Below are 11408 nucleotides of genomic sequence, written 5' to 3' on the forward strand. Positions count from 1 at the left end.
ATCGCGAAGAGATATGTGCGATCTGCACCGCCTACCAAGATGTGTTTTACTTGGAAGGTGATAAGTTGACACACACGGATGTGCTGCAACATGCCATTCCGACACCCGCGGATCAACCTCCCATACATTTACGGCAATATAGATTGCCCGAAGCCCAGAAAGAGGAGATAGGTAGACAAATCGACAAAATGCTAAATGATCAAATTATAGCTCCTTCTACTTCTCCATGGTCCTCGCCCATACTTTTGATCCCCAAGAAAATGGACGCCTCTGGGAAGCAAAAGTACCGTCTGGTAGTTGATTTTCGTGAACTCAACTGGGTTACTATCGGTACAGCGTACCCGTTTCCGTTAATTACGGAAATATTAGATGCCCTAGGAAAGGCCCGATACTTTTCCACCATGGATTTGGCGCATGGCTATCATCAGGTCATGTTGAAGCCAGAAGACAGAGAAAAGACCGCATTCTCGGCACTAGGGAGGCATTACGAGTATTTAAGAATGCCCATGGGGCTCAGGGACAGTCCCGCGACGTTCACGCGGTTAATGAAAACCGTATTAACAGGCCTAGAAGGCATAAAATGCCTCTGTTATTTAGATGACGTCATCGTGTATGGTAGCTCGATAGATGACCATAACCAGAAGCTACGAGACGTATTGGAACGGCTAAGAGAAGCCAACTTAAAATTAGGACCGGACAAGTGCGAGTTCTTACGAACTGAAGTCACATTCTTAGGTCACGTCAATACGAAGGACGGAGTCCAACCCGATGAAAGGAAAACCCAAGCAGTAAGGGATTTTCCACAACCCACTACCACGAAACAGTTGAAGGGATTTTTAGGGTTGTCAGGTTATTACCGTAGGTTCATACCTAATTATAGTAAGATAGCGAAGCCACTGTACGAGCTCCTAAAGAAGGACGTACCGTATGTGTGGACAGAACAGCAGGAACATGCGTTCCAGGTACTGAAGCAGAAACTTATTGAAAAACCAGTCTTGCAGTACCCAGATTTTGAGAAGCCATTCATTTTAACCACAGACGCAAGTGGGGAAGCGCTAGGTGCTATACTGTCTCAGGGTCCGCTAGGCAAGGATTTACCGGTGGCTTATGCCAGTAGGACACTAAATAAGGCAGAAAGAAACTACAGTACCACGGAAAGAGAAGCGTTGGCCATTGTATTCGGTGTGAAATATTTTCGTTCTCATTTGTTTGGACGTCATTTCACAGTTGTGACCGACCATAAACCATTAAAGTGGGTTTTCAGTGTACGAGACACATATTCTAGGCTACTGAAATTTAGGCTTAAGTTAGCCGAATACGATTTTGATATCGTGTATAAGGAGGGCAAGCATAATTGCAATGCAGATGCTCTGAGTAGAATTCCTGCTACCTCTGAACAGGAAGTGAGAATAGTTAGCTCTGAAAGCCAAGAGCCAGACATGGCAGGCAATGGGGAACGAAGTAATGAAAGGACGTCGACTCCCAGCATAAGGTCGAACGGGGAATGTGAGCAGACAGGCAGACTCAGCTCTGAATCCGAGGACGCTTCGGTAGAGGTGACAGAGCCTGAGAACGAAGTAGAGACGCCTGCTACAAGCAATTCGAAGTCTGAGCTAACAGAACAGGAAAAACGGGACATAATTGAAGAATCGCACGCTTCGCTGGTCGGAGGTCACCAAGGCATTACCAGGACGTATGCTAGGGTGAAAGACCACATCCAGTGGGATGGGATGCACAAGGACATAGAAAACTATATTCGTTCATGTCCTTCGTGCCAAAAGAATAAGATTACCGGGCCAGAAGTGAGAGCCCCAATGGTAATAACGGACACTCCAGCGACAGTGTTTGACAAGGTCTCATTAGATATCGTAGGCCCTCTAGACCTAACAGAGGCCGGAAATCAATACATACTCACCTGTCAGGACCAGTTATCGAAATACCTGGTCGTGAGTGCAATGCCAGATCAGACCACAGAAACAGTAGCCAGAACACTGATAAATAGTGTAATCAGTATCTTTGGAATACCAGGAACGATCTTAACAGATCAAGGTGCGAATTTCATGGCGGACATGTTTAAGAAACTGTGTCGAACCTTACGAATTAAGAAGGTACACACAGCCGCCTTCCGCCCACAATCAAACGGAAGTCTAGAAAGGTCACATAGAGTGCTAGGTGAATTTCTGAGACATTATGTGTGTAGCTCTCAGAATGACTGGGATAAGTATCTCCCAATGGCTATGTTTGTGTACAATACTACCAAACATACTAGTACTGGTTATACACCATTTGAATTGATATTCGGAAGAAAGGCCAATATTCCAGGCGTACTACAGAGAAAACCTGAGCCAACTTACAATGAATATCAGAATGTGGTAGAAGAATTAACACAACGACTCCAGGAGAGTCACGAAATAGCCAGGAAAACTCTAATTAAGAGTAAAGAGCAAGAGAAGTGTAGGTACGATGAATCACAGAACGAAGTTTCCTTTAAGGAAGGAGACCTAGTATTGCTCCGTAATGATGCTCTAAGACGAGGGCGTAGCAAATCAAAATTATCGCCACCATATCAAGGCCCCTATAAGGTCATAAGGGTAAATGGTGTGAACTGCACACTGGAGCTGAATAAGCGAGGAAAACGGGCCACTGTCCACAAAAATAGATTGAAGCTGTATATTGATTAGAAGCGGGCATAAATAGTTGTATTTGGTTCTGATTTCGGCCGCGGTAAACACACTCCCTTTACCTCAACGGCACTGTGAACTTTCGATGACTGCTGATAAGGTTAGTATAAAATACCCTGTCAAGTCACGTGCCAAATTAGGGATACCGATGTTAGAAATTTAACCTAGAAATTCCAGAACCAAGGATTATTGGTACGGGACGTCAAACAGTGCACGATCCTCAGTACCCGTCAGAAAGACCACAGTGGTGAGGCTGTGAGTCTAGATGTCAACCCTCGCCAAACTTGACCCACGAGGTCTTGAGCTGAGCACAAGGCTCACTCATGTAGTGAAAGCAGAAGGCTTACAATTTAGTTCAGAGTTAATAGGAGCATTGCTAATACGCAACATAGTATTTTATTGAACGGGCATGATAGAGAAAAGGCTACACAAACATCACTAATATATAAGGTAGGAAATTGCGAATAGGTACGATCACAGAGTCACAAATCGGTGTTAAGAAATTAAACAATACGGTCAAATACACAGTGTTTCTCTCACGAAGGAAGGAATAGAATGAGTCCTGTAGTAAGGCACATGGAAAAACCCCGTGTGGTGCCGGGGATCAACATAAGTAGTCCTGTATACCAGAATAGCACCACAGCCGATCCAGCTTGTCGTAGGAGGCGACAAATGGATCCTCATAGGGAGCGGCCTTGCATGCAGTCTTTAGCACAAGTGCGGGCGCCCTATGGGAGGTGTGAATCCCTTGGGACGGATTCCACCTGGGGTATGTCACCACTGAGCCGGTGGCTACTCAAGGGGGTGTGATATCTGCAAGCGCAGAAACCCACCTAAAGAGAGAAAGGTTGTGAACCACAACCAGGTCTTGTTGTTGTTAGAAAGGAAAGTCATACTAGGGGCATGAATTATAATGAATCCATACCAAGGCATCATATGCCACTCTGCATAAAACATTGGAAGTATCCAATCATTCCTCGGTGCAAAATCTTACACCCTTAGATCAAGCCCCACGCACGGTTACTCTGTGCCACTCTGCGCACAGTGAATAACTGGGGAATGTATGTCCCATAAGACGTTACCCTCAAGGTAAAATTCTGACCTTCAAATTACATAGCCGTTACCCTGGGCCGGCAACGCTATGTCTCCTATCAGAGGATGTTGAAGGCAGAAGGTGAGCTACCCTTTGGCCGGGAGTCACCCCTTGAGAAGACCCCGTAAGGCGGGTGGTTACCTGAGTGCTTATGGATAAGCCAGGTAAGAAGAACCATAATCTGCATCCAATAGCATATTGGAAAAGGTTCTTGCGAACTTAGGACTCATGATAACGAAGATTGCCGTGAGATTAATAAGGAAAAATGAGTTGAATACCATACTCTTAGGATAGAACCGAACCCGAGACCCATGGCTCCGCGAGCCAGCGTGCGGTCAATATAAACAATTCCCCGTAGAGTTACTTGAATATCATTCGGAAATGAATATTAATAGCCTGTTGTGTTAACACCTTAGTGTTGTGATTATCTAACTTAAACGTAACACAAGCGTAAGACAATGTTATGTCAGCATTGCCAGAAGATAAGATGTATTGACTTGCGGGCCAGCATGACCAAGCATGCATGTTGTCCAGTAAGCGGTCAGAGACAGCGACTTTGATGTTGATAAGGCAGCACCGTTAGACTTAGAGATAACCCATACAGCAAGCCAACTGGCGTGTACTTCGGAAAGAAGAGAGAAACAGAACTGTACGTGGCAGTGATTAGTACAATGAAATCAGTTATCTAAATTGTATATCGTAGACATGAGGACCTAAAACGGACACAATTTTGTGCACTATATCGAAGAAGAAATTAACATGTAATAGATGGGTTCGTGTAGACATATTGAATATTCAGCCCGAAGGCTGATTGGATCCTCGAAAGGTCCACCGTAACTACCGTAGACGGCCTAAATGCCACTGAATAGGCGCGCTAGAGAAAGAAGAATGAGATAGCTTCCGTTGCTTTCCTCATTTTGGGATAAGGGATACAATAGGATTTTTCAAAGAGATAGACAGACATGAAAGGCAGGCGAGATAAACGTGAATTAATCCACGTAGTAGATACCATAACTAGGACACTATTTGACATGTTAGTGTTATTAACACATGGAATGATATTGCCGTGAATGAGATAAATTCAGTGGAAATTGTGAACAACTTAAGCAATGTTCAGAGGCTTTCCGACATTCAGAATTACAGATAAAGTTAAATAAACACCTGATTGAATTGCAAGGGGTGTTACTTCAGCTGCATGAACACTATCAGATAATCTTAGATAGTATTATAAATGCTCGGTTAGGACTAGTACAAGTACGAATACTTAGTCCAGATGATATCTTAAAGGCTTACAAGAAGGTACAAGGGGAATTTCCCAAAGGTTATGACCTGCCAATAGAGATAAGAGAAAGTTATGGGTATCTCACATATCAAATTTCAACAGTGAGCGTGTACCTAACAAAAGACTCCTTGGTATATATTTTAAGGCTTCCATTGACAAACGGAATTAAGTATTCTTTGTATAGATGTATTCCCTTCCCTACCAAAATAAAGAACAATCCCAACCATTTTGTATACCTACAGGAAGAAAAGGAGTATGTAATCTTAGACAAGGAGAAGCAAACATACGCACAACATTTGTAAGGAATCAACTAGTGATGTAAAATTGTATGGCCTAGGTATACTAAGTTTCATGGATTTGTGTACTGTATATTCTGTAGATTATACCTGAAATTGCACTGGAATATGATTGTTGTGAATCAAGTTATAGTGGTATAAGACTCAGTGAAATTCCTGAATTAAACAAAGTGACTGTAGGTAATTTGTTGAATCATGTAAATGACCTGAAATGGACTAGCCAAAAAGTAAGCGAGGTCGAACGCTTAGTGCAACAGCAAGAAACTGAACTCAAGCATAATATAGCATTAAGATATATAAGTGTATATCAAATTGTAACTTGGAGTGTTTTAACCATAATGATAGTAATATTGTGTTGTTGTTGTTGTGGCTGTTGTAAAAGCTGTAAGTATAAACCCAAGTGCATTGAGGACTACAAGGAACGCTGCCCAATCTCTGTATCTATCAAAATATAATAACTGCCAACAGTAAGGCAAGGGTATCGGACGAAGACATTACCGTCCAATTTAAGCAACACAGGGCTACTGGAAGGGCCCCCACTGAGCCTGTTTTGCAGTCAGAGTTAGAATTAATAGAAACACCAGAGTCAAGGGTGTTACCGGAAGAGATATTGGCACAGCGTAGTCCCACTAGTAGGAGAGTAAGCTCCAAAAGATTGTAATTCATAAGTATCATAAGTTGTAAAGATTACAGTTTGAAAGTAACGAAATGAATGCAAGAGAGGTTTGCATTCATTTCTCCCTAGGGGAGGGAGGTGTCGTGTCCTCCCAGGGACTTGAACCCAGGACTGCTGTTCCCTCCGAGGATTGAACCCAGGGAACGTAGGAGGAATAGCTGTACCTGATGTATTAGGAATTAGCCTGTCATAAGAGGCTAGGAGTCAGGTATAAGCATACCTAATAGGCGTACCTGATAATAATTAAAGATGTAAAATAATTATATTAATGGAATTGAATAGTCAGTTAAGAGTGGAAATCATGTTTCTTGCATGTTAGGAAATCTTGAGTAACAGAGAAGTTTGTCATACAGGATGTGACTCATGTTGACAGGGCATGGTTCAGCAGCGTAAACGCAGTAAGAATATACTAGAAGGGTCTCTTGGATACAAGCCTCTGATTGGCCGGAATTACGGAAAGTTAGGCAGTCATGTACGCCGGTTACCACAAGCTTCGAGAACATGGGGCGTGGCCCCGGAGGCTATATAAGGGCAAGTAAGTCATTATTCAGGGCTTCTACTATTCACTTCGCGGACCAGTTGTCAGCAGAATCCCTGCCGGTCGGTAGGACGATTACGCAATCAGTAATAATAATAATAAGTATTATATACTTCAGCGGACGGCTAGTAGACAGACTTCTCGCTCAAGACTTGCCAACATTAAGTCTTTATTTTAATTGTACATAGTGTACATATTGTAGTCAACCTTCAGTATCAGAATATATTAACTTCGTGGGAATCCACATCGTCGTCTTCCTCCTGATCTGCACCTTAGTTGAAACTTCCCAACCTATACGTTCCAACCGCTCGGGAACGATCCAACCAACCTTCCAACCAATCTGACTTTTCCTAAGAGCTCACCTATAAGCTCCAATCCTGTCTGTCACAACAACAATTTGCTTTATGTTGTACCGACACAGATGGGTCTTATGACTGTGGCCAGGTACAGCCTGGTGTGAAAAATGGGAAACTACAGAAAAACATTTTCAGGGCTGCCAACAGTGGTGTTTGAACCCATTATCTGCTAAATGCAAGCTGATAGCTATGAGACCCAAACCCCATGGCCACTTGCTCGGTACAATAGAAGAACTCAAAGACGCAATTTTAAATTTCAAAAATTCCTGCAGCTGAGGTGCAAAGGATAAAAAAAGGAATAACATTTCACATTACAATCCACATCTATAGACTAATTTACTGGAAAGTGATCACAGCATTTGCTGTAATGTAGTAGTAAAGTAAGTAGTTTGTCATTTTATTTTATACTTCATTACTCCATAGCAGCTGATTTTACAACATGAAGTTGTTGGTAGCAGTACTTGCAGTATCTGGCAGTTGCCATGTGCAAGACCCAAATATATTCGAAATATCACCTACCCTGTATATCATCCTCTTACATTTTTCAAACCCAGCAAAGTATAATTAACAATTACATAACACACATCAATCTGTGAGCGAGGAAACTGATCCCCCTTTTTTTTTTTAAACTTTCTTTACGTTGCACCAACACAGGTAGGTCTTATGGCGACGATGGGATAGGTAGAAAGCGGCCGTGGTCTTAATTAAGGTTCAGCCCCAGCATTTGCCTGGTGTGAAAATGGGAACCCATCGAAAACAATCTTCAGGGCTGCTGACTATCTCCCGAATGCTAGTTTACAGCTGCGCGCCTTTAACCTCATGACCAACATGCTCGATAGGTAAGTGATCTCTGGATCAAGTAGTAGTAAGTTTGGTTTTTAAACACCTTTATTTGCAATTGTGTACAAATTGCCATGTATTTTACAGGATTATGTATCATATTCCTTTTAGCTGTTCATACTGCTGGTAAAACTCTCAGATGGTGGGTACCAATTCAGTGTTGTGAAGAATCAAAACCAGTTGAATTCATGTGGAATGTCAAATTGACCTTATTTCGTTCAGCATAAAGGGTTAGACTTCATTTAGGAGTGCATGAATTTACCACCACTGGTCTGTTTAAAGTATACCAGGTGTATGCATAAGTCTTTTCCGGTTTTGCTAGAGATGGCGCCAGGGAATAGTACGCAGCGTATGAATTTGACACAGGTCAGTTTGTTCGACTGGCATTAACCTACCACACACACAAGCTGACTCCGCCAAACACTAGCGTCTGTGTTGTATCGTTCAGTGATCATGTTGACGTTTGTGCCTGAAAAAGAACATTTGCAGCATGCATTGCTTTTCTTATTTAATCAAAAGGAAAAGGCTGTGGAAAGTCAACATTTGTTGGTAGAAGCATACTATGGTGAACACACTCCACTAATTAGAACATGTGAGACATGGTTTCGACAATTTAAACAGGTGATTTCAATGTGAAAGACAGTGTGTGCTCTGGTAGACTACAAAAGTGTGAAGACGAGCAATTGCAGGCATTACTGGACAATGACCCAATTCAAACTCAACAACAATTGGCACAAGCATTAAATGTGTCACAAGAAACAATCAGCAGACGTTTATGAACAATGGGGAAGATCAGTAAAGTGGGTAAATGGATCCCACACAATTTGAATGAACTGCAAACAGAAAATCACAAAGTCACTTGTGAAATGCTGCTTCAACACCACGAAAGAAAATAATTTCTGTACCGAACTGTGACGGGTGACGAAAAATGGATTTATTTTTAGAACCCGACGCGGAGAAAATCGTGGCTGTCAACTGGCAAAGCCGGTCCTTCAACACCAAGGCCAAATCACTTAGGCAAGAAGACCATGCTTCGTGTCTAGTGGGACCACAGCGGTATTGTGTATTATGAACTCTTGAAGCCCAGCGAAACCGTTAATGCACAACACTATCTCCAACAAATCATTAATTTGATGATGATTGTTGTTTAAAGGGGCCTAAAATGATTACTTTATATCACCCATTGATCAGAAGACAACCGGAATGTGCCAGAAGACATGGCAAAGTGCTTTTTGTTACGCGACAATACGCCATCTCACACAACAAAACTAGTGAAAGACACCTTAAAATCTCTTGGATGGGACATCCTTCCCAACCCGCCGTACTTCCCCGACCTGGCACCATCTGACTATTACCTCTTCGCATCAATGGGGCACTTACGCGCTCGAAGAACAGCACTTAGCAATTTCCAGAAAGTTGGAAAATGGCTCGACGAATGGTTTGCCACAAAAGAAAAGCAGTTTTTCTGGCATAATATTCATAACTTACCTGAAAGATGGGCGAAGTATGTAGAAGCCGATGGTCAATAATTTGAATAAACAAAGAATTAATTTCCCTTGAGAATTACGTTCCCTTTACCACAAAAACCGGCAAAAACTTATGCATACACCTAGTAGGCCTATATGTAAAGCTAAGCCTCTGTCTGAACATGAAGAAGACGGAATATCTAGAGACAAATCCAAGCGATGGTGCCATAAATGTCACTGGAGAGAATCTAGTTAAGTCATAAAGCTTCAGTTACCTTCCATCTCACCACGCAGTGATTGTGGCATCAGTGATGAAGTATGAGCAAGGATAAATGCAACCTGGATGCGGTAGGAGGAGATCACACATATCCTTTGTGACGAAAGAATGTCGCTTCACCTCAAGTCAAGTGGTATGGCCAGTTGCGCTGCATAAAGTTAAATGTTAAAAAAAATTGTTTTCTTTACATCGTACAGACACAGGTAAATCTTATGGCAACAATGGGATAGGAAAGGGTTATGAGTGAATAGAAAGCGGACGATGGGTAGAGCCCTGCGCGGATATACAAAATAATACCCACATCCGCTCCTGCATCCGTGAATGATTATCCACATCTGCAAAATGGTTATCAGAAATAATTAAAATATTTAACTACAGTATATTACACCCAAGGTATTGAAACGGATAGACCTGTTGATATAATACAATAGGTCTGACACCTGGCACCAGAACTTCTACTGTCGCAGGTTTATGAGGGATTTTCTCTTGCAACAACTACCGATGTATTGACCTTTGTTCCTTCGATTAATTGCGGGCAGGAGCCAGTTAAGCTTAGGTCAGATTTATGGCTTTATGGTTTCAAAGCTCTTTATATATCACTATTCTCCTATACCAAAGTCAAGGGTCGCCTAACCACAAGTAAAAACAAGAGTATACCTGAGTGAAAATCAATAAACGTCATTATTTAGAAATTATCAGCAAAATTATTTGCACTGCCATACAGTTTGTATCCGCCAAGACACTATCCGCATCCATGCAGGGCTCTAACGATGGTATAGGAAAGGGTTACGAGTGGATAGAAAGCGGCCATGGCCTTAATTAAGGTACAGCCCCACAATTTGCCTGGTATGAAAATGAAAAACCACAGAAAACCATCTTAAATTCTGCTGACAGTGGGGTTTATCGCCCGAATGCAAGCCCACAACTGCGCGACCCTAACCACATGGCCAACTTGCTCGATGACGGTATCAGTTAATACCATGGCAATGAGAATGCTCTGCTAGATGAGAGGCATCTCCCTTGGTTATCAACAGACATTCTACTTTAACCACAAGACAGCATTACCTGAACTCCCATTCAAACTATTTTGTGATCCAGAAGTAGAATGCGCTAAATTATTTTGTATGAATTACTTACTCAAACACACTGCTGTCATTCTGATCTCCCCAGATGAGTATTTCTGCAATAGAACGAAGAGTCTCCACCAAAAGTCCACGATTAGTGTCAGAAACGGTTTGATTCTTGGATAATACATTATATAGGTACCTGAAAGGAACAATAAATGACCTGCTACAAAATAATTTGAAAATCTGGTTATTCTGAAATCGGACAAGTAAACTGACTGACAATTTTCTGGAAGTACTAGGATTAACCATTAAATTAAGTTCCAAAGGTGTTACTCACTTCAAGTGCTCCAAGGAATGAGGATTTTTTGGTTTCCATAATCCACTTCCAAACCAACTCCGGCTCCTAAACATGATACGTTTGCTTTAGCACAATTATCAATCGTTAACAAACATGTTGATTATCCTTTTGCACTACTCAGTAACCAATGATATAATTCCTTGTTAGCCACAATTAGTACACAGTTAGTACAGTAAAACATAGCAATTTATTTATTTTCAACAGATGTGCGATGTAGTTTCTAAATGTCATCATTACATTTCAATGAAATGATGGAGACAGTTCCAATTGACAAGCAAACTTCGAAAGCAGATATATTACTATAAAAAATCCTCTTTACATGTTTGAAATTCGCATGTTCTAAAACCCAATACTTTTCCTAAATATTTTCCTCCAAACTGATATATATAGGAACGTATTGACAGCCATCGCGATCACGTGATATCAACATGAATCCAATGACAATAATAAGAAGCGGCCAAGGACGGGTTGCGAGTTC

At 41.8% G+C, this 11408-nt stretch overlaps 1 protein-coding gene across 3 annotated transcripts in view; it reads right to left on the bottom strand.

Moving 5' to 3' along the window:
* ema (C-type lectin domain containing ema) overlaps positions 1-11332 on the bottom strand; it is a 177194-nt gene extending 165862 nt beyond the window's left edge. For 2 of the 3 annotated variants that reach the window (XM_067149863.2, XM_067149860.2), the window contains exons 1-2: positions 10910-11332; positions 10643-10771 (exon numbers count right to left, since the gene is read on the bottom strand). In XM_067149863.2, the coding sequence (XP_067005964.2) occupies positions 10643-10771; positions 10910-10983 (203 nt within the window). In that variant the 5' untranslated portion in view covers positions 10984-11332. The remainder of the gene's footprint in view (positions 1-10642; positions 10772-10909) is intronic. The other variant, XM_067149861.2, reaches the window with a different exon arrangement.
* Positions 11333-11408: the final 76 nt, after the last annotated feature.

The sequence above is a fragment of the Anabrus simplex genome, chromosome 6, assembly GCF_040414725.1.
Source record: "Anabrus simplex isolate iqAnaSimp1 chromosome 6, ASM4041472v1, whole genome shotgun sequence".
NCBI lineage: Eukaryota > Metazoa > Arthropoda > Insecta > Orthoptera > Tettigoniidae > Anabrus > Anabrus simplex.